This window comes from Taudactylus pleione, unplaced genomic scaffold (genome assembly GCF_031769625.1).
Source record: "Taudactylus pleione unplaced genomic scaffold, aTauple2 ptg000018l, whole genome shotgun sequence".
Classification (NCBI taxonomy): domain Eukaryota; kingdom Metazoa; phylum Chordata; class Amphibia; order Anura; family Myobatrachidae; genus Taudactylus; species Taudactylus pleione.
The window spans coordinates 20,085,001-20,109,048 of NW_028284420.1; the positions used below are offsets into that span (position 1 = coordinate 20,085,001).

Consider the following 24,048-nt stretch of genomic DNA (forward strand, 5'->3'; position numbering starts at 1 on the left):
GTCGTCTTCCTGCTTGAATTTCCTGAGGACCCTTGGGAGGAGGGCAATCTCAGGAAAGAGATAAACCAGCTTGCAGTCCCACTTCACTGCCAGCGTGCCTATGAAAGCTGCTGGCGGGTCTCTGGTCCTGGACCCATATCTTGGAACCTTGTGGTTGTGACGTGAGGCAATAATGTCCACATCTGATAGGCCCCATTTGTTTACCAGAAGTTAAAAAAACCCCGGATAAAGAGCCCCCTTTACGGCGTGTATGTCCTGATGACTTAGGCACTCCGCTTCCCAGTTGAGGACTCCTGGGATAAATTTTTACCGAGATATGCGGAAGATGACGTTCTGCCCAGATCAGAATGTTTGTCACTTCCCTCGTGGCGGCATGACTTTGCGTGCCTTCCTGTTGATGGAGATAGTCTACTGTGGTCATGTTGTCAGACTGAATCTGGACCGGCCTGCCTGCCTGTTACAAGTTGCAGTCACGACTTGTCTCCCTCTAGCAGTTTTCTCATGATGCTGTTGTTCCGGTTCCCTCAGTTGCTAGGTGATCTACATGCCTCAGGAGGCCACGTGTTCTCCACAGCACGGTGTGATTGGTTCCTCCTGCTATTTGTGCATGCTGGCCTTTTGCCGCATCGCCGACTATAGCATTCTTGTAGGTTCTCTCTGCTCAGTTTCATGGTCAACATTCTGTGTCTCCTCGTGATTGTGTATTATGGTTCTCTCGGCTCCCTAGCCGCACCAGCAGCTTCCGTGCTGCCACTGGCTCCCAAGTCTCTCCATCAGCTCCCTAGCTGCACCAGCAGCTTCTGTGCTGCCACCGGCTTACCAGCCTTTCCATTGGCTCCCTAGCTGCACCAGCAGCTTTTGTGCTTCCACCGGCTCACCAGCCTCTCCCTCGGCTCCCTAGCCGCACCAGCAGCTTCCGTGCTTTCATGGATCTAAGGGAACAATGGGTGGCTGTTCGTGGTGGAAGACCTCGCTAGCATGGGTTCTAGGGGGTTCACACGGGTCACACGGAATGAGCTATGGGATTCATAACACTGTCTTGGAGTAGGTCCTGTGCCAGGATGAGCGCTTTGTATACTGCGCATAGCTACAGGATGTTTATGGGCAGGTGACTTTCCTGATTTGTCCATCTTCCCTGAAAGGTATGATGACCTGTCACCATCCCCTATCCGTGAAGACTGGTGTCCGTGGTGAGGACCACCCACTTTGGAATCCAAAATGGGTGACCCTTGTCCAGATGAGCCTTTTGTAGCCACCACAAGAGAGAGAGACGAACCTCCAGAGTGAGAAGGGTCCTTTGGGACCATATTAGATGATACTGCCTGTTCCACCAGGAGAGAATCAATTGTTGCAGAGGCCTGGAATGGAATTAAGCATATTCCACTATGTCGAAGGTGAACATCATTGACCTCAGGACCTGCATCACTGATAGAATGGATACCCTTTGCTTGCATAGCAATTTGCATACTTGCACTATTAGGGCCGAAATCTTGTTCTCTGGCAGAAATACCCTTTATGCCTGAGAATCCAGATGTGCCCCCAGATGCACCATCCGCTGTATTGGAGAAAGAGATTATTTCTTCCAATTGATGATCCAGCCGTGTGTCTGTAGGCTGGCAATGGTCAGTTGGAGATGGTGTTGTAGAACAGCCGCAGACTGCCAATATCAGAAGGTCGCCCAGGTATGGGAGTATTCTGATTCCCTGATGCCTTAGGTAGGCCCTCATAACTGCCATTATTTTGGTAAAGACCCGAGGTGCCAGTAATAGACCAAAGGGCAATGCCTGAAATCGGTAATGTTGTTGTAGGACAGCTAACCAAAGAAATTGTTAGTGGGATGGCGTGATAGGCACATCCTGAATGTCCAGGGAAGTCATAAAATCCCTAGGTTCTATTGCGAAAATAATTGACCGAAGAGTCTCCATACGGAACTTGGGTACACGGATAAACTTGTTGAAGGTTTTCAGATTTAGAATAAGGCAATGAAACCCATTTGGTGTCTGAACCAAAAATAGATTGGAGTAATAGCCCCTTCCTTGTTGAACCACAGGAACCGGGATTATCATCCCTGCCCGCAGCATGGAGTAAATGGCCTCCTGGAGGGCCAAGGCCTTGATAGGAGTTGTACAAAAAAACTTCTGGGGAGGTTGCCCCGGAAAGTGAGAGCATACCCCTGAGAGACAACTTCTCGGACCCAGGCGTCTGTTGTTGTTTGATGCCAGTTGTCCGCAAATTGAAGAAGTTGGCCTACCACCCTGGATTCCAGAGTTTTCTTGGATCATATATCTGCTTTCCAGGACCTTAAACAAAGGGCTCTTTGAGCAACAACTGAAGTTGCCGATGCTTTAGTAGCCAGGAGCCCAGCATATATTGCAGCTTCTCCCAAATAAGAGGCTGCTTCCCATATGTGGGAGATATGTCAGCTGTTCTCTAGTAGCATTCGGTAGACTATCTTCTAATGCCCCCGTCCATTCTTCAACCGCCTTGGACATCCAAGCCGCGGCCATAGCTGGTCGAGTAACAGCTCCAGTCAATGAAAACACTGATTTAAGACATGTTTAAAGTGTTCTATATGTAGGATCTTTAAGGGAGGATGCTGACGGTATTGGTAACGTATCACTATCGATTAAATGTGTCACATGAGCATCCACAGTAGGAGGGACTTCCCACTTAGTACATTCAGCAGGTGGGAAAGGATACAAAGATGCTAATCTTTCGGTAACATGGAACTGTTTATACAGGTTACTCCATGCTTCTTCCATAAATTCAGTGAGCTGCTCAAATTTAGGATTGATTGGACTGCCCTCACCAAAGAAAGGACATTCACTGTAGAAGGATGGTCCTTCTCTCCTGAGGTAGACCCTGAAGAAGAACCCGGCACATCATCTGATTCCTCCGATGATGCATCTGAATCTATATTCTGAGCAGACTAGTAAAATTATATCGTCCACTTAGGCGCTTTAGTGACTAATGGTCTGTTCGCCTGCAACATTTGTTGAAATGCAGCAGCTGACTGAGCCGTACTCTGACTTGAGTGGGCATAAACATCCATCCAGGAAGGATATACAGGGGGAACAAACATAGCAGGCTGGAACTGCTGTGGGTATCCCATTAAAGGAGGCAGCGTGGGAGTAGCCAAACGGTTCACTAACTGCGTCATAACCTGAGACAAGGAGGACACCCAAGATGGCTCCTGTACAGTGGCTGGTAAACTGGACTGGTGAGGTGGTTCTTTATAACAAACAGCACACAAACCATCCTGTATAAAGTCCTGAAGGGACAAACCCGCCAAACAACTTTTACATGAAACCAGCACCGGGGCCTCAGTTTCCTGTTTACCCTTATTCTTAGGCATAATAAGTAACTGCAAATGTGACTGCCTTCACAAATAACAAAATAAATGTGAAGTACAATCTAAAAAAATATATATATATTACCCACACAGCAAAGGGTTGAGGAGAAATAGTAGTGATAGTTATACCTGACAGTACAGAAGAATAAAGGCAGTAACAACACAACAGAGCTAGCAAAAGTCACATACAATGCATATACAATATACTTTCAATGGGCCCTGAATCAATTACTCAAAGCACAAGGCTTGGTAGGATCTTGAGCACTGTATAACCTGGCCTCTGGGGAGAGGTATACAGGTAGACCAGACCCAAGCCTCCTGAGACTAGCAGCTTCAGCACAACAATGATAGTGGTCGCTGTGCATCTCATAAAAGAGGAGGGTAGGAGAGGAGCAACCTAGACGCTGGAAAACCTCAGCTGGATCGGCGTCAGGGCTGGGGGAGGGGATGCCGGGGAGAGAAAACCCCCCTATGCTGGATCAGCCCCCTGGGTGCTCTGGCCTTTTAACGTGATCGCCACCACTGCCCGGATGCCAGACTTTCTTGCCCCGGTGGTCTACTGGGGGAGCGGAAGCAGCAGTCGCCCAACTACAGCGTCCTCCGATTAGTTTCCATTTCCTACCATTGGAAGTATGGAGTGCCACATGGTTCCCGACGAGCGGGGATCCACCTTACCTGCGTCCCCGTGCTTCCGGCTGCAGTCCCGGGTACCAGCATCGCCACTAGCCAAGCTCCGCTGGTGCCCGCCGAAATCACCAGTCCGCTTACTGGTGTTGTGGCGCCGGTGGGGGTAGATGGAGCAGCAGCATAGGCATCCTTTAGGACGCCTAGCGCTGCTTGCTCCACTAGTGATAAAAATAATATAAATGCATCATAAAATAAAAAGCTTGGGACAGCCTGAGCAGTCCCCCTTTTATAAAAGGTGCTTTTGAATCTTGACGCACCAAATTAAATTCTGAGTGTCTGTAGCCAGAGGCGGGGTATATGTGGAGGGAGACCTGAGGCATTTTGGGAGGTGAAAGCTTAACTGCTTGGTGCCTGGATTACTCAAACCACATTTTCCCCATGGTATCCGTGTGGATCCCTATGGACCCTGAAGAACAATACTGTGTTTATTACTGAGAAAAGTGTTGCATTTCTCAGCATCAGGAGTATTTACCAAAGGTGTACGGTAGTAGCTATAAGAGACCCTAGAACCCAAAAAGTTGAGGCCCCCCATAGCTTAAATTCTACATAATTGAATCATACTGGACAGATACATATAGGGGAGCAACAAATGTACTGACTGCTATGTGGGGGTACAAGAGAGGGAGTTGTACAACACCTTTAAGAAATGACCTACATAATGTGACAGGCACATTATACTACAAATCACACGCAATGGCCGACAGATCCAGCACTATTTGCAGCAATACTTAGGGGTAGGCAGTCACCACGTCATATTGAGTAGAGGGGACAAGCATAATTTAAATTTCCCTGATTGCTGTCTGGAGTTGTCACTGGCAACCAGGAGCAATATGACAAAGGAATCTACTATTGCTTTGATAGAACAGCAGGTAAGTGACTTCTGGTGTAATATTCTTGTCATTTTGTGCTGGTAACATTAAATTATGAAGCATTAGTCTGTATGTACATACATACTTGTGCACTAAAGCATATCCCATTACATACTGGCATTGGAGGACCCTGCTACAGCCCTCTATCTTTTTTTGTGCAGTGTTAAATGGGAAAATATAGTAAACCTATTTCCAATCATCACCATATCACTGAGTGCCAGAAACCATATTGCCAAAGAAAGAGAAATGATACTGCAGTACGTCTGTCTCCTGTCATGAAATGTTCAGTCATTTGCAATCTCTCTGCTCACAGTTTGCCAAATTGTCAACACAAGCAGCTCTGCGCCATCTCCTTGAGAGCTCATTATGAAACTTTTCAGACAAATGTGACCTTTTAATATTCACTTGGAATTTGCTTACTGCAGAGAATATCACCGAGCTTCTCAATAAATCACTTCTCGTCTTTAATTTGGATGAACAAGTTAATAGTCATGAACATGTTGTGTGGACTTGTAGTAAGACAGAGACCTTATTATGCAGCATTAACTCTATACTGTCCACAGCCTGTATGTATGAAGCAGGATCCATTTGCTGCTGCTGTGTTTACTATACTATATGACCAATATTTGTTTTCAGGGAATACGAGGATTAGAGGGGATGGCAGGGATTCCCGGACCTCCTGGACCTCGGGTAAATGAAGTACTCTGTTTCATGTCTTACTGATTATTACATGGTCATAGTTTTATAAGTGCACAATCATTTAATGGACCACTAAAATCTACATTAATAATTATTTAATAATATTTACTGCAACCATGCACTCTTTCCACACTAACAATTATAATGTCTTTACATTATATATCAATTCTTAGATTACAGTGTAAGCTCATTTGGACCAGCTTTGCCTTCTGTTTTATGTCATTGTATAGTAATGCATTTGTCAGTGATCTATTAACAAGTGATAAAAAAAACAATTCTTCACCTCCATAAACTAATTATCACTCTCCTCTTTTGTGTTGGCCTTCAGTAAGAAGCCTTGCTGGTTAACACAGTGGGAAGTATGGTGGCACAATAGTTAGCATTGCTGCCTCACTGCACTGGGGCCCTGCAGCCGGGCCGATGGGGGATGTTGCTAATGACCCACGGGAGCGTGCATATCATGGGTACACACTAGACGATGTACTAGATAGGTTGCTCCGATCCGCGGGATCAGACGACATATCGTTTAGTGTGTACCCAGCATTAGCTTGGTGGTAAGATTATCTGCTAGGGGGCACCAGCCAAAATCTTGCTAGGTCGCCAAATTGATTAGGGTCGGCTCTGCCTCCAGGAACAAGTGTGGAGTGGGCATGATGCACCCAAGCCCCTATCTCACGTAAAACACCACTGGACAGAGGAGACAGTTTCAGCAGTCATCTGGCCCCTCTTGCAGTAGTTTGTGATGACAGAAAAGTTCATTACAACAGTCCCCTCTTGTTTTTAGTGTGCAGCCAGAAATTCTAATCCTTATAGGATTATTTTATCATGCCAATGTAGTTATATTATATGTGATCCTGAAGCATAAATATTACAAAAGCTTTGTTGAAAACTTTCAGGTAGATTGTAATTCAAGTCTTCCTTCTCCATTCCTGTTCCTTCCACAATTCTATATAAATAGTTCCAGCCCATGGGGCCCTGCAGAGCTACTCTTTGAAGTATATCTATTGATTATTGGAAAACAGTGAAGCAGTTCCTATTACAAAGAGTAGGGGATTAGGTGTAAATTAAGAAGAGTGCCTAAAATCAGAAGATTGCTGTGTTACATAGTCTAGGCAATCACAATAGTGACTGCTGTGAGCCAGAAGCTGGGAATATGACAAAATGAACAACCTATATGACCTCTTCTTATGAGGGAAGAATAGTAATACAGATCACCAAATTTGGGTCCAAGGTTTGGAGTCTCTCATAGGTATTGGGGATACTACTATTGTACCATCCTTGTGTGTGTACGTCTTAAGGTGGTTACTCACAGCTGATCCTGTTGCTCAATCCAAGGAACACACTTGGGTGGCCAATCCAAGTGTGATCTAGTTGTTAAGCATGCATTCACTGCAGACTTACATGGGAAATTACCATGTACAGACTTATAGGGGCCATCTATCTCATTTGTGGACAGCTATGGGAAAATAATGGCATCATCTAGCTAACAGTTATAGGACTAACCTGAGCCCTGTAAAAGTCTGTTCTGAAACACAAACTTGAACCCCTACACTAGTGGTGGCAAAACACCATCCTCAGGGACTTCTAGCAGTTTATGTTTACCAGACCACCAGTTGATATTTTGTTATGTGTCAGTAGGTAATGAATACACATGTGCACCAATTTGGAGATCTGGAAAACATGAACTGTTAGTGGTCCCTGAGTACCAAGTTTGACCACCATTGCCCTGCACCATTCCAATATACTCTAGTTTGCTTGTGGCACTCCCTTGATATTCTATTCTTTCTTTCTGACCCAGTACCTCTCCATATATTGCTGTTACCACAGTCATTAACTGTAGTAGGAAGCACCCACCCAGTTACGCATGGCTCCACGTGCTTCCTCCTGTATTCACTATGAGTCTGATTCACTGCAGATCGCAATACTGTGTACACTTGCACAAGCCCTGACCTTACTCAGAAATTGCTAACAGCCACGTACGCTATGAGACCTCAGGCTGCGTATGGCTTCGCAGTGGATAATTTATGCATGCCCCTGAAATGGCGTGCGAACGTAATGGTACGCCTGCGTTCGGCCGACCCCCCCCCATCACCACCCACAAACAACACTTCCTGTCAATCACTCTGCGATGGGTCTGTGATTGCAGTCCCGATCTCAGTGACCAGCACGCGCACTGCGATGCATGCGCAGAACGCAACAATCTGCCGACTGCGTGCTTATTAGAAACTGCGATCCAAGCTGAATCAGGCCCTATCTGTGGAGTATAGTAACGAACAATGGGGAGAGTCCAAGGTAAGGGGGAAGGGTAGCACATGGAAACTGTGTTAGCCATGCGGTGGTTGTCTGTACCCAATATAAAAGAACAGATATGTGCTTGGGGAGTTTTATTGGGAATTGCGCCAACTGAGAAAATATTCTCACCTTCGGGCATTTTTATCTATTATTGGGACCTGGTCACCACATACTACAGCAATAAGATGTCACTGGGATATACCAGTATTCACATGCAGGTATAGGGGCTCCAATAGGTCCCTGCAATTCGCAAGAAGTTTATTCATCACTTTACTTCTAGGTTTGCACCCTAGCTGCACTGTTGCACAAACACTGTCTGTGGGCCTGATTCACTACCGTTCGCAACTGCGATTGCAATAGCAATTACGCACGCAGTCTCACTGCGATAATGCTAATCCATTGCGATTGCTATGCCGCTGCAGCACAACATAAGGATGCCCATTTTACCTTACACACATCCGTAATGTTTAGCAGGACTGTGAAACCATCGGTACAATCGAGTACCATCGCAGCCTCAAGCACACTTGCACAAGCTCTGACCTTACTCAGAAATTGCTAACTTCATCGCACGCTATGAGGCCTCAGGCTGCGTAAGGCTTCGCAGTGGATAAATTATTATCCACGCCCTTGAAACAACGTGCAAATTCACTGGCATGTCTGTGTTGCACAGACCACCCCCCTGTCACCTCCCACAAACGGCACTTCCTGTCAATCACTCTGCGATGGGTCTGTGTAGTCACTGTGATCGCAGTCCCGATCGCAGTGGTCAGTTTGCGCACTGCGATGCATGCGCAGTACGCAACAATCAGACGATTGCGTGTGTATTAGTAGCTGTGATCCTTGCTGAATCAGGCCCTGTGAGCATATATTACTGGGGAGGGTCCACTGGAGTATAGTAGCAGGTGCCCAAAGCAGTGATTGTGAAGCAAATATATAGTGACAATGACAATTATTAATTATTTAAAAAATAAATAAAATTAGAAAATCATTATATTTGTTTGATAAATTTATATTTATAGCTTTGCCTTACTGCATTTCCATAGATCAGGAAAGCTAATTCCAGAGGAAAAGAAAATACTTTCTGTGGCATTTGGCATTCAAAATTGGGTATATACAGTGCTTAAAGTGGTCCTGGAGAAGTGGTGGAACTCACAACGGTATTTTTTTAAGAAAAGGGACAGCACGCCGAAAAAAAGGGGAGTGGTCACACAATAGTATTCCCAATTCATATTACTCCACAAAGTAGCACAATCTTGATTCACCCCTGATTCACATTACACCACATAGTAGTGTCCCTTATTCTTGCATAACGCACAGCAGTACCCCTTTTACACAATGCCCACATTTGTGCCCCTTATACACAATGCCCACAGTAGCAGTGCCCCTAATACACATAATGCCCACAGCAATAGTGCCACTTACACATAATGCCCACAACAGTAGTGATCCCCATTGTAGCGGTGCCCTTTTTGCAGTGCCCACAGTGGTGGTAGTTCCCCTTATGCAGTTCCCCCAGTAGTGGTAGTGCCCATTATGCACTGCCCCCAGTAGAGGTGCCCCTTATACAGTTCCCCCAGTAGTGGGTAGAGCCCCTTATGCAGTACCCACAGTGGTAATGCCCCTTATGCAGTGCCCCCAGTAGTGGTAGTGCCCCTTATTCAGTGCCCACAGTAGTGGTAGTGCCTCCTTATGCAGTGACCCCAGCAGTGGTGCCCCTTATGCAGTGCCACCAGTAGTGGTGCCCCTTATGCAGTTCCCCCAGTAGTGGTAGTGCTCCTTATGAAAGTTCCTCCAGTAGTGGTAGTGCCCCTTATGCAGTGCCCCCCATAGTGGTAATGCCCCTTATGCAGTGTGGCTGGCCGCTCCTCGGAACTATGGGAGAGACTTCATGATGTCTTTCCCATAGTGCACTGTGGAAGCCGGAGCTGGCTGGTGCTGTGGGGAGGGAGCCGGGTGCCCGCTGGTAACAAAATCTCAGCGGGCGCCCAGCAAATGGAGCCTCCCTGCGGCTCCAGGCTAAGGTGGGTCAGATCAGGCGGAACTGGTTCCGTCTCCAAACAGAAGTGACGGAACGCTGTGCCGCCCCCCTGGGTGTGTATATATACAGTGTATGTATATATATATATGTATATATATATATAAAACGTTACAGCCCGGCACTCCTCACTCAATATGGTGCTGTGCCCGGGTGCTCTCCCGTGGTACTGATGCATAAATAACATGAAGAAAACAGCGGCACTCCGGGAATTGAAGATGCAAAAAAAGTATTTATAGCATATGAAGCCGACGTCTGCTTCATATGCTATAAATACTTTTTTGCATCTTCAATTCCCGGAGTGTCGCTGTTTTCTTCACGTTATTTATATATATGTATGCAGCAATCAGTGCCCCGGCACTCCAATAGATATCAAATGTACACAGAAAAAAGAGATTTGCCCTCCAGCACACTGTAGCAAAATCAACAAAAAGACTTAAATCCTACATGATAATAGAGATTCAGAGGTATTAGTTACATACATTTGCAAATATATGAATAAGCGCCAGGCCAATCGTCAAGGCGCCTCTATACTGGTGTCCCTAACATTAAGGGGTTCACATCCGAGATTCAAGGCACCCCAAAAAAATTCCAGCCATATACTGTATTGTAAAGTAATGTTCTGTGTACCCTGTACTGTATGTACGGCGCTGCGGACCACTTGTGGTGCCCTATAAATAAAATGTAGTAATAATAATAATTTATCACCCCGCTCCAGCTGTTTAAAGCAGAAATTTGTGAGTTTTAACAGCGGAGGTGGGGCTACACATTGTGGCCCCCTGCTATTCAAAACCACTATTTATAACATTTTACAGAGGGGGCAGAGGTAGAATGACATGATCATGTACCCAGGCCTGGCCAGGCTCTCTGTGTCTCTGCTTCTGAGTAGAGTTGGCCAGTCTCCCGTTGCCACCCAGTTTCCGACTGAAGTGGACGGTCGTGAGGTTTTACAACGCGATTCACATCATACTAGCACCACCCCTTCTATAAAATACTGTGAAACGATTTCTTCAAATGTCTGTATTCATAGGCAATGAGATATGTACTGCTTTACTCATGATAATTTGTTTAATCATGGGAGGGGTGGTATATAGGAAACAAAATAAGGGGGGAAATATGAAAACTGTTCACAATCAGGTTTTCTCAATTGTGTGATAAAAAAAACAGAATCTGGTCGCAACGGACAACACTGCAGTTACTTGTGGAACAGTTTTCATAAATGTCCTAATAATTATAATTTATTCATTGTATACTGTTTAGGGTATTCAAGGGATCCACGGAATAAGGGGCAATCCTGGTGACAGGGGACCTGTTGGTGATGTTGGGCCCACGGTATGTATCCAAAAGGTTGTTCAAATCCAGATACAGTATGCATTCAGAATACAGGACCAGCTGATTGTGTATTCAATGTGATGACTTCATTGGTTATAATGGTAGTCAAGTTTCTTTCATCTTTTTTATTGCCAGGAATTTGCTAAGCACTGATTTAAGATTCCCTGATTTATCACACTCAGAAACATTTTAACAAAAGTATTCTGGCAAATTAAAAAGCGTTCTCACTTTTTTAGTTAACTTTTTTTAAATCGCCTTTTGTCAAGGTGGTAAAAAGACTCTTGAAACATTTTTAATTACACCGGACAAGAAGTTTTTTCTACTGTTTATTTACAGGCACCACTGAAATTGGTCTCTAATGTAATAGCCAAGAAGCTGAGGGCAGCAAGATATCGATGATTTGTCCACTAGATTTAAATCAGCAATTTTTTAAACGGTAAAACCAACCTAGCAGCTAAATCGACAAAAGTTTGCAGGTCAACTTGCAGGCAATTACATTAGGGCCCATTTTAATAAGTTTAACAATGGAAAACATATTGCAATCATATTTTTGCTAGTTGTTGGGAGAAGAGATGGTCGGTACTGGGTAAAAAAATTACCTTTTTGGTAAGTTGTTCTTCATACCCTTCCGTAGAAACCACACATTTAGTGTACTAGATTTGGTGCAAATTCTGATTTATATTATAAGGATTTATTTCTGTTGAATCATCTCTTTTCTGCCTCTCAGGGCCTTCCTGGCACCAAAGGAGAAAAGGGGGAGAAGGTGAGTTACAATTAACACAGCTGCCTAGCAAGGGATAATTGCACACCTCTTGATTAAAGACATTACCCTCATCTTGTTTGATGCAGAGAGACAGGAAATCATTCCTTACTGACCACCTGAGCCTTGATCATTGATTGTCAGAGTGTTATAAAAATTTCAGGGACAAAGCAATGTTTTTTTGTTGTGTAAAGGTCAAATCTCTTCAACACAGGGAGAACCTCAATCTGTTGCCACAATTTACCATTTGGTTAACCAGGTGTGTGAGAGGCTCATTCAAGGTAAGTGGTTATCAGTCGTCTCTACTAATTTCTTCTTTTTTCAGAGTACACCTAAAATAGTGAATTAACCCAATAATGTGTAGTTTTTAGTTTTCTAGTGTACACAGTGTAATCTTCTTTAATCTCTCTGCAGATATTTGGTTTTCTCAAGACGTTCCTCCTGATTTTATGCCTAGCTACAATTGTTGATGTAAACATACGTACTTTTATCTGTCATACAAAAAAAAAATAATGCTTTCCCTTCCACGTGAATATTTGGTTGTCTATGATAAGCCATAAAAATATTAATAACATGTACCTGTCCCCGACCCTCATGAATATTGGTTTTACACAGATAATATTCGCGACAGGCTGTCTGGTTAATTTATCTACTGTACATGTTAATAACCCAATACTTTTTAGAACTGAATTCTCAATTCTCCCATGTCTAAACCCCCCTTTGATTCATTGTCTCTTGCTCAGCCCACTTGACGAAGCTGGACACAGTGCTCAGAGAACAAGATATACAGCCTGTCCCGATCTGGGGCCCAGAAGAAAAAGTAGGAGAACCTGGACCTCCAGGCCCACCAGGACCACCAGGAGAGCAAGGGGAGCCAGGTGTTAATGGAGCACCAGGACAACCGGCCAGGAATGGATATCCAGGAGAAAGAGGTGCAGACTCTTATGGAGGTTTTTCATATCATCTTCCTTCCTGTTAACAGCAGAATTAATATCTCATTTACAACCTCTGCTTTCCTCCTATTCACCAAGAACCATACAGAGTTTAGTAATTTATGCATGGAGCGCTTTATTACCACCTCTCCCTCTTCTTTGCTGATTCTACCACTTCTTCACAAGGATGGGTAATTTCCTCTTGTGCCTAGTCTGTTCAACTCAATAAGTAAAATAATTATTATTGACTATACTATCTAGTGCAGCGTTTCCCAAACTCATTCCTCAAGGAGCACTAACAGTACATGGTTTTCAATTTTGCTAGTTGGTGCACAGGTGTATTCATTACTGGCTGATACATTTTAAAAGATCCACAGGTGGAGCTAATAATTTCACTTGTGATTCTGTGAGGAGACCTGGAAAACATGCACTGTTAGTGCTCTCTGAGGAATTAGTTTGGTAAACCCTGATCTAGTGTAATCTCTGTAATACGGTAGTGCCTATCAAACCCTTACACACACACACACACACACACACACACACACACACACACACACACACACACACACACACACACACACACACACACACACACACACACACACACCTTCCCTTCAGTTACTGGACTCAAAACGCATGGGTCAATGAATAAGTCCTCACCCTATGTCTCCTCCTTCATCGATGTATTAAGGAATGTACTACAGTGAAATCTGTAGGCACCGGTGAAAGAAGAGTGTTATGCTGCGAGGCAACAAGGAAGGCGCCTAGCATCATTTCCTTCTGCCCCCATGGTCACCTGTAAACATAATTCTGATGAAAAGGGAAACACATAGAGATCAGTTAATGACCTCCTAAATGTGATGAGTCACACACTGGTAAAGTGATGGCAACAACCTAGGTGAAAAACTAAGAAGGACATTTTTTTTTTTTGACTGCATATAATTTTATCCCCATGTAGTATGAGTATATTGTGGCTACCTCATGCAGCATTAGAGCTTGGAGTGTCCCAGCCTTCAGTCATACACAAACCTGTGTAATTTAGTTTTCAATCATTAAGGTCAGTTGGAAATATCACTCCTCTTCCTCATACGTGTCACATCTCACGTGTGTGCTGCATTGTCTTTTAATATTACTGACGTTTACTTTAATGATATCATTTTAGAGCTGTAGAACACTGCTCTCTCTTTCCCCACATTCAAATACGTAAACTCTATTTTCCTGTATTTAACAGTGGGCTTATATTTTAGGAGTTAAAGGATACCAAGGAGAGAAGGGAGCTCAAGGACAAGGCAAAGAAGGACCAGCAGGGCCTCCAGGCACAATAGGTAACAATTCTGACCCCACCAACTATAGAGATGTCATGGTAATGTTCATTTTTTACCTGCACTATTCTTTCCTGATGATCACATTTATTTTTATATGTCCCAGGTCCACCAGGAATGGAGGTATATGGAAATTCTGGTTCCATGGGTTCTGTTGGACAGCCCGGTCCTCCTGGTGCTCCTGGGATGTCTGGACATCATGGACCTCCTGGGGTAGCTGGTGACTGTGACCAATCCTCGTGCTATGCATCAGGTACATTGAGGATAATGATAACAGCTCACTCTATGAAGGTGGCCACATGCATGCAGAGATTGGAGTACATGCAAAGAACATGCATGTGAATGAATTGAAGTCACTTGAATATCTGCTCTTAAAGGGAGTTTCCACCTTGTATGTTTTCATGTGAACTTTGTTTGGGCTCTATTTACTACAATCCGCATATTGAATGCGGATTGTAGTGTGATATTACCGAGTGAATTCGCATTGCGAATTCAGGCAATATCACAGGGATTTACTATAAATCCCTTGCAGGGACAGAGCTTGCGATAAAGCTCTGTCCCTGCGGATCCCATCTGCACTCTAGTCGCGGTATTTTCTGAAAAAATACCGCGACTAAGAGCCCGCGCATGCGCCGACTGACCACCGCTACTACCCCCCCCACCGACGCTAAGCCCCGTCCCCGGCGCTAAGCCCCGCCCCCGCGATCGCGGACCCCCCGCGACCCCCCCTCCCTCCCCCGCGACCCCCCCTCCCTTCATTACACTTACCTGCATCCTCCTGGCCTCCAGTGATCTTCTCCGGGCTTCCCGATCAGGTGATCTCCCATACTGCACTGGGGCCCGATCACCTGATGACCGGGCCCCAGTGCACTGTGGGAGACCAGCTGACCGGAGAGGAGCCATCACCGGAGGCCCGATCACCGGTCCCTGGATTCAGGTAAGGAAAAAAAAAATGCTTAATTTTTTTTTCTTTTTTTTTACAGTAATCAGCTTGCGGTCTACTTAGACCACATAGCTGATTACTGGTACCGGCTCCCGCCTCTGCTCTCCCCGTTAGAGCAGAGTGGGAGCCCGGTAACCGGGGGAGACCCTGGATAACGCCACCTCCAGGTGGCGTTATTATCACAGGGCTTCCCCCGGTATTTTTTTACAATTTATTTTTAGTAACTTGCACACAGATCACATTTCCCATTACAATTATGGGAAATGCGATCTGCTTTACTAAAAATAAGTGATACTGGGGGTTGGAGTAGAATTTTACTAATTCTACTATAATTGCCCTGTAATAACTACAGGTGAAACTAAAATAATGTGAAAAGGGTGTGAAAACACCCTTTTTCACTTTATTTTAGTAAAAATAATGTTAATAAATAGAGCCCATTGTCTTTTTTGCCTTTGCATGAGACGCAGCTCAGCTTGGTTTTTCAGCAATGGTTACAAAATATTCCACCCAAACAGTGGAAATAAAAGTCTGCTGAACTGCTATAAATGCTATAAACTGTTAATCCCCCACAGAAGGAAAACAGAAAGCTAAAGCAGTAGGTTTAGGAAATGTTGCAGGAAAGTTTGTACACAACAATAAAGTTTTCTGAAGGTGGAAAGCTCCTTAGCGAGTGGCATATTTACAGCTGAATTCCTGAGGACACCGAGACTAGCATCCCTAAAGGAATGTCATTGGGGGCATGGAGGCAGCAGGCAACTTTTATTGTAAAAACGAGTTTATTCTCTGATCAATGACCGATAAAGCCCGGAAGTCAGCTGTAACTTCAGCTTTTATAAATATTAAACATATTAGCAGCTACCGTCTTTATTTTATTTTAATATTGCCCATTATATGAACGAAAAACTAACATTACTGTTTATCTAAAGACAAGCTGTAGTGTACACATGCCATAAAACGTCTTGAAAGCAGACCTTGAGTATATAACAAGAGCAGACAATTATATGGGGCCCATTTATTATTGTGTATTTGAGGTATAATCCCCAAAAACACCCATTTTCGGGGGTTTACCTCAAATATTAAGTTTCCCCCGGATGTATTAAGGAGGGACCGCAGCAGGTATATCTAGGTTTCTATGGGGCATGCAATGCTGCCAGATTTACCAACATTTGTAATGCGATGCATTCCGATTATTGGACCCCACAGCTAATGCCATCTGAAGATGGCATTAGACGCTGTAGCCTACACCGCGCATAATTAGCCGGCATAGGTATCCTCCAGAACCCTCCCCAGGTATGGAAGCCATGCATGTGCAGTCAGCTCTCCGGGCACATCGCAGGGAAGGGCTTTTTTTGGGCCCGTGTCCCTGCATGTTCCTGATGATACATCCGGGCGCTGTGATCGCACTTTGCAATGCAATCATGGGCGGTAATGTCAAGCCCTGATCGCATTGCAAATGCGATCATTAATAAATGGGGGCCTATGTGTCAACATCTAGGGCAACCAAGTGTCATGTATTCATGTTTTCATTTGTCTGCTGTACAGGAGAATGAGAAAAAGAAATCACTATACAAAGAAGCTCTAGGTAGCCCTTATGTAATCCATATTATATATAAATATAATGTTAGTATAAAGCAGCATAAATATGTGTTATAGTATAGTGTACACTAAAACCATATAGTGACATTTTTTCATTAGATAATAGATATACCATATTTTTAATTCCTAACCATTTGCTTTCTTTTCTGTTACCTACCGCCCTAGACCATATCCCTACTGGCGTTTGAATTAATGGTTTAAGATGAAAATGCATTGTTTAGGCCTAGTGTTACAGAAACAGTGGCATGTTCCATTTCAGTATTTGCTGATTTGCCTAGCCATAACCATGTGTGACTGTCCTGTAACAACTGTAGGGATATTCTAAAAAGAGTCTCCCTTTTAGCCTCCACATAATAGCTTGCCATACATTTATTGTTAGTTTAGATCCTCTGAATGAGCTAATCTAGATGCCACTTTTTGTTTGCAGGTACTCAGGACTTGAATTTTATACCTTGAGTTCTGGCTGCCCAATGTCAGAGTGGATGAATACAATACGACATGTGTAACCTGGAGTTCAGTGGTACTAAGGAACTTTCTGTACATCTTCACTGATCAATGGGCATGCAGAGTCAGCTTCCACATTGCTACTACCTCCAGTTATGAACAATTTGTATGTATACAGCACGCTAAAACACACACTATAGATATAACCAACAAGTGCACTATAGATAGCAGAAAGCTATACAAATATTTACATATAAATACAGTAATTTGTGTAATGTCCTTTGTACCAGACCATTCTAAGCCTGGAACAATAAGGATAATTGTACTGTAGGACAGTAATAAAGTGGGAAATGATCTCTCCATTTGTCTGTCTGATTAGCAGAGCCTGCTGGGATATAGTGCAAGCTGAGGCGACACAGAAGCAGTGTTCTAAGTTTAGTTTTATTGTTTCTTTTTATTTTATAAACATTGGCAAATTAGTTAATGCTTGTACCTAGTATTGACACCTATTTCTAGTGAACAAAAATACATAAATATCCGATTTATTTTAAACAAATGATTTCAATGTCGGAGGCTGGGAGGTCAGTCTGGAGCATGTAGTTCCCCACCAGCTCAAGAGTCACAGCTGACTGTCCACCATTATATTTCTTATTGCAGTAACCTGGGCTGGATAAATGATTTAAAAAAAAAAAAAAAATTGTTCTTATAAGTTAATGACTTATTAGCTGGTAACTGTGGTAGGAAAATTAGTGGCAAGTTTGGGAGCAAAACATTTTGATTCAGATGAAAGGGGTTACTGTACCTTACTGTTGGTTATTCCACTGCAAGTATTCTAACATCAAACTCTTTCTTTGTTTATTTATTTGCCCAGTACAGGGGAATTCAAATGCTAGTCAGAATGTTAAGATACATTTCTGTACAGACTCATAGCAAACTTATTTGTGACTAAAGGGGCCAATTTATGTAGCTTAGCAAATTTGCTTTTTGGGGAATGATAAATTGGCATTATCGCAATCCATAAAAACCTATGGGGACTACTTAAACCAGGGTTTCCCAAACTCCACCCTTTACAGAGCAGGTTATAAGAATGTTCATGCTTGAGTCCAGAAGGTTAAATCAAATTAACTGAGGTACTGTACTAATTATGTCACCTGTGCTCAAGTATGAATATCCTTAAAACCTGTACTGTAATGATGGAGTTTGGGAAACTCTGGAAATGATTGGAAACTGAGGGACCGCTGAAGATGTCTCTGATATTTATTGCAGTACCCCCTAGTTAAATAGTCCTTATACCTTGATATGTGTGGATTGACCACAATATTTAACTAAAAGCCCCTAATTCTCTTTCTGCTATTGTTTACATTATCAGGTTTTAGACCTGATCACTCCTCCTGTGTCCCATTTAAAACATTATACTGTAATGCCCCCACTAATGTCAGACCTGCCCCCTGACACTACACCATGATTTCAACATGTTGTATTATGAGTGAATAATCACATATAAACAATGTTATAGGAGGGCTTTCAGCAAAGGCGTTGTAAGGGAGATGGGGGGGGGGGGGCTGTGTGCAACAGGCCCACCCCACCGTGCTGCGGCTGTGATGCACACCAAACTGGTTTCTGTTATACAGTATATTCAGAAAGATGGCACATACCGTATGCAAAAGGGAGCAAAGCTGCTGATAGAGGGGCAGAGTATTTGTAGTGTAAGTGCAATCTTTCCAAAGATATCACATCAACAGAAGCAAGTAAGTGGTGGCCACCACAGGAGTGCAATGGTGTAAGTCCTGGATGAAGGGTTAGTGGCGCCGTGCCTTATTGGGCCCATGTGCACTCTGCATCCTGTACCGGGTGTACCCAGTATAGATGCGGTGCTGACTTGTGGAGAATATAAGGGGATTACGATACAGGCACTTTACAAAAATAAGGGCTCCTTGCTGGCAGACTCTAGCTTGCATAGACCTACTGTAATAATGCCTTTTGCAGAAGCTAGTTAAAGTTGTGCAACATAATTACAAATACAGTGCATCCGGAAGGTATTCACAGAGCTTCACTTTTTCCACATTTTGTTATGTTACAGCCTTATTCCAAAATGGAATAAATTCATTTTTGTCCTCAAAATTCTACACACAATACCCCATAATGACAACGTGTAAAAAGTTTTTTTTGAGATTTTTGCAAATTTAATTAAAAAAAACTAAGAAATCACATGAACATAAGTATTCACAGCCTTTGCCATGAAGCTCAAAATTGAGCTCAGGGGCATCCTGTTTCCACTGATCATCCTTGAGATGTTCCTACAGCTTAATTGGAGTCTACCTGTGGTAAATTCAAATGTTTGGACATGATTTTGAAAGGCATACACCTGTCTATATAAGGTCCCACGCTTGACAGTGCATGTCAGAGCACAAACCATACATGAAGTCCAAGGAATTGTCTGTAGACTTCCGAGACAGGATTGTCTTGAGGCACAAATCTGGGGAAGGGTACAGAAAAATATCTGCTGCTTTGAAGGTCCCAATGAGCACAGTGGCCTCCATCATCCGTAAATGGAAGAAGTTCGGAACCACCAGGACTCTTCCTAGAGTTGGCCGGCCGTCTAAACTGAGCGATCGTTGGAGAAGGGCCCTAGTCAGGGAGGTGACCAAAAACCCGATGGTCACTCTATCAGATCTACAGAATTTCTCTGTGGAGAGAGGAGAACCTTCCAGAAGGACAACCATCTCTGCAGCAATCCACCAATCAGGCCTGTATGGTAGAGTGGCCAGGCGGAAGCCATTCCTTAGTAAAAAGCACATGGCAACCTAGCTGGAGTTTGCCAAAATGAACCTGAAGGACTCTCAGATCATGAGAAACAAAATTCTCTGGTCTGATGAGACAAAGATTGAACTCTTTGGTGTCAATGCCAGGCGTTATGTTCGGAAGGAAACCAGGCACCACTCATCACCAGGCAAATGCCATCCCTACAGTGAAGAATGGTGGTGGCAGCATCATGCTGTGGGGATGTTTTTCAGCGGAAGGAACTGGGAGACTAGTCAGGATAGAGGGAAAGATGAATGCAGCAATGTACAGAGACATCCTGGATGAAAACCTGCTCAAGAGCGCTCTTGACCTCACACTGGGGCAACGGTTCCTCTTTCAGCAGGTCAACAACCCTAAGCACACAGTCAAGATATCAAAGGAGTGGCTTCAGGACAACTCTGTGATGTCCTTGAGTGGCCCAGCCAAAGCCCAGACTTGAATCCGATTGAACATCTCTAGAGAGATCTGAAGATGGCCGTGCACCGACGCTTCCCACCCAACCTGATGGAGTTTGAGAGGTGCTGCAACGAGGAATGGGTGAAACTACCCAAAGATAGGTGTGCCAAGCTTGTGGCATCATATTCAAAAAGACTTGAGGCTGTAATTGCTGCCAAAGGTGCATCAACAAAGTATTGAGCAAAGGCTGTGAATACTTATGTAAATGTGATTTCTTAGTTTGTTTGTTTTTTATTATTAAATGTGCAAAAATATCTCATAAAAACTTTTTACGCGTTGTCATTATGGGGTATTGTGTTTAGACTTTAGGGGACAAATATGAATGTATTCCATTTTGGAATAAGGCTGTAACATATCAAAATGTGGAAAAGTGAAGCGCTGTGAATACTTTCCGGATGCACCGTATATGTTCATTTATTCATATTGACATCAGATGAATGTAATTAGTGTATATTTACAATTATAAGTAGGTAATAATCATTGTACTAAAGGACGTTGAGCTTTGATTACACACAGCAGAGTTGGCAGTTTTGTGCACAGACTGAATATTCATGAGAGGCTGGTATATTAACATTCAGCAACCAGCCAATACTTGGTAGAGACAGACAGCATACACAGTTACAGTGTATGTGTACATTATATGTAATGTGTTTTACAAGCTACTTGCACACATTCCAAAATTAAACCCATTAAAAGAAAGTTAATTGCTTCACTGATGTTTTTCTCTCATACGCACTTGACACTTCTATGTGTCTCTAGGTTGGGCAAAGTCTGAGTGTAAAATTATTTCATTAAAGCGCTCCTTGCTTGTATTTCTCAGCAACCACAGACTGGCAATGAGGGAAATGATTTGAATAACACATCACACTTTTACCGTGCCCTTCACAGATTAAAGACCTATATTCTACGTCTGAGTTCTCTTTTCTCCCATCGGGTTTGGCTACTTGATCATGCATTGCCGTCACATGCTGCAGCCTACTGAACCTGTGGCCTGGTACTCTGCTTGTTGCAGGGATGAGTCCTAGCTTTCAAGATGTTCTTAATACAAAAATGAGCTGTTGCAGAGTACTCTACTCAGATGTCTCGGGCAATGGATAGAAGGTGGGCGATTACAGTGATTACAGACATACTGTACCTGCTGACTTTATGCTAGAGTTTAAAGGCAACTAGGCCAGCCTTCATTGGAAACAGTGTGGGTGAACGACTGTGACATAGCTGGTCCTATATGTTTTCAATTGATGTTGCACAGCCAGATACCCTACTGTTTTCTGCTGTAACTAAAAAATGCCTTGCACATTAACCCTCTCACGACTTTTTCTGATTATTAGCATCAATGTTTTTTGCCATGTCCACACAGTGAAGGGAGCCATTTTGTGGGCTAGACCAATAATCCACTGGTCGATTCACTAATTTCCAGTGTTGTAACAGAGACACAAAGTGCCTCATGCCTCAGTTGTGTGCACTAGCAAGTAATACGTTGATAGGCTGCCTTCTCATGCATATTGGTGCTGTCCCCAAAATGGGTGCGTTTGAGGCGACCGGTACACTTCCAGACATGCACTTCCATCCAGGCACAAAAGAAAAACAAGGCGGAGAGCCAATTCATTTTTATTTATTTATTCATTTGCCAGAGTGAGTACATGTTAAGATTACACACTTGTTGGGTGCAGTGAACTGGCAAATATTTAATAAAAGATTCCCGAAATGCTTTTCTGCCCTGGGGGTATCCCCTAGAGATTTTTGTGCCCATTCATGCGAATCAGACATGGGCTAAAATATTTATACACTGCTGTCACACGTAAGCTTTCCAGTCTGGTCATATTGTTCCCCGCCTCGTCCTATTTCTAGCTCAATTCTGTAAATATGTAGGTTTGAAATGTATCTTAAGAGACTTGGGGGAGATTTATCAAACCATCAAGAGAGATAAGGTGCCAACAAACAGGCTGTGTGTGAAAAATGACAGAGTACCAACCTATCACCTCCTATCTGTCTCCGATTTATCTCTCTCCAAGCTTTGATACATCTCCCCCTTAATCTTTTTTTGTGTCCAGACAGTTCTCTCTGTATTCCCCATGCACTCATGCGATCCACATTTCCACCCTCATCTGATGTTCCCCACCTGCTGTCATCCTGGCAGTATACCCCATGTGTGTTCCTCTTGCTCCTTGAGATTATATCATCCCAGCCAGCCAGGGCGGGAGGAAAAGTCCAACAGTTCCCAACAAGCAGACAATGATGAACATCCACAAGAAGATCCGATCAATCACCATCGCTACATACTTCCAGTCCTGCTTCACCTATAGGGGTGAGAGGAAATGTTATATGAAATGAATCACGTCAGTACAGTAGGACTGGTGACAAGGGGTATGACTGGTCCTTATAGCGTCGCGTTCCACTAAGTAACAACTTCATTTTAACATTGCTTGGGGTAAATTCAATTCTTAATGCAATGTTTGCCTGTGCATTACGGTAACCCAACAAGAGGAAAAACTGTTGATGTTGGTGGCAGCAATGTACCTGCTGTCTGACGGCAAGATGCAAGTGGAACGGCATATTTGGTGATGTCACTTGTGTCATATGACTGTGTAAAAGTGTTCCATGATGGAATGTGCAACTGTATCTTGCTTTTTTCACAGTGCAACTATTTGAAGGTGTAATATATCCCTTACTGAAAAATAAAATATTAGAGGTCATCTTATAGCCCTGCGTTCGGTTTAAAAACAACTGGGCTGTAGCTTGGTCATTCTGTACCAGGGGTGGGCAATTATTTCAGCCTGGGGGCCACTGAACACTTCTCAGTGAGCATTTGAGGGCCGCACATAAAATATCTTGTATTTTTTCAGTACCTATAATAAGAAATACAGTAAAATGATGGATCACACTATCTGTGAAATAGGCTTTATTGGGCGATAATTGGGATGCGACCATGTGATTGCATGGAACTGATTTCATGGCAGTGTAGTGGGATTGGTCGTGGGTGTGTCAGCTGACTTCGGTGCTTATTCGCAGTGTGTGCGGATGGAGATGGGATTTCTTTCTCAGACCGATCTTTTGCACCCAGCTTGAGGCTGGTGTAACTCCTGATACTCATGACGGCGGCTGCGGATGTAAGAAAAGTGGACGGGATAGGCTTCCACATAATATTTAATATACACGGGTGGATTCTCACATTACCATGATGTAGTAAGCAGGCATATGCAGCTCAGCATCAGCCCTTTATGTAGTAGTATTTTTCTGCTGTAACCCCAAACTACCCCTCCCCTCACGTATCCCCTATACGTGTTTTTCTTTTCATATTCATTCTATTTTTAATTAATTATTTACATACAAATAATAATGAAGACAGGTAAAAATAAATGCAATATCTAACAATATACAGAAGAGGCTTCAAATGCAAAAAACTATTGGAAGGAAGTCAGTAAGAGGAAAAAAGTGCAAACCACAAAGAAACACCATCCAATATAGTTAATGTTTTAAATAATATTGCCTTATTACTTACTATTCTAGGGGACTTTACTGCTGGATCA

At 43.4% G+C, this 24,048-nt stretch overlaps 2 protein-coding genes across 2 annotated transcripts in view; one reads left to right on the forward strand and one right to left on the reverse strand.

Annotated features, from left to right (window-relative positions):
• The window catches only part of COL20A1 (collagen type XX alpha 1 chain), a 206,761-nt gene extending 189,156 nt beyond the window's left edge, over nt 1–17,605 (forward strand). Inside the window, exons 31-38 of the mRNA XM_088442024.1 lie at nt 5,545–5,598; nt 11,195–11,266; nt 11,994–12,029; nt 12,241–12,307; nt 12,770–12,958; nt 14,206–14,283; nt 14,387–14,533; nt 17,247–17,605. Coding sequence (XP_088298150.1) covers nt 5,545–5,598; nt 11,195–11,266; nt 11,994–12,029; nt 12,241–12,307; nt 12,770–12,958; nt 14,206–14,283; nt 14,387–14,533; nt 17,247–17,275 — 672 coding nt within the window. The 3' untranslated portion in view covers nt 17,276–17,605. The remainder of the gene's footprint in view (nt 1–5,544; nt 5,599–11,194; nt 11,267–11,993; nt 12,030–12,240; nt 12,308–12,769; nt 12,959–14,205; nt 14,284–14,386; nt 14,534–17,246) is intronic.
• A 4,508-nt stretch (nt 17,606–22,113) lies between these two features.
• CHRNA4 (cholinergic receptor nicotinic alpha 4 subunit) overlaps nt 22,114–24,048 on the reverse strand; it is a 72,727-nt gene continuing 70,792 nt past the window's right edge. Inside the window, exon 6 of the mRNA XM_088442845.1 lies at nt 22,114–22,818. Coding sequence (XP_088298971.1) covers nt 22,693–22,818 — 126 coding nt within the window. The 3' untranslated portion in view covers nt 22,114–22,692. The remainder of the gene's footprint in view (nt 22,819–24,048) is intronic.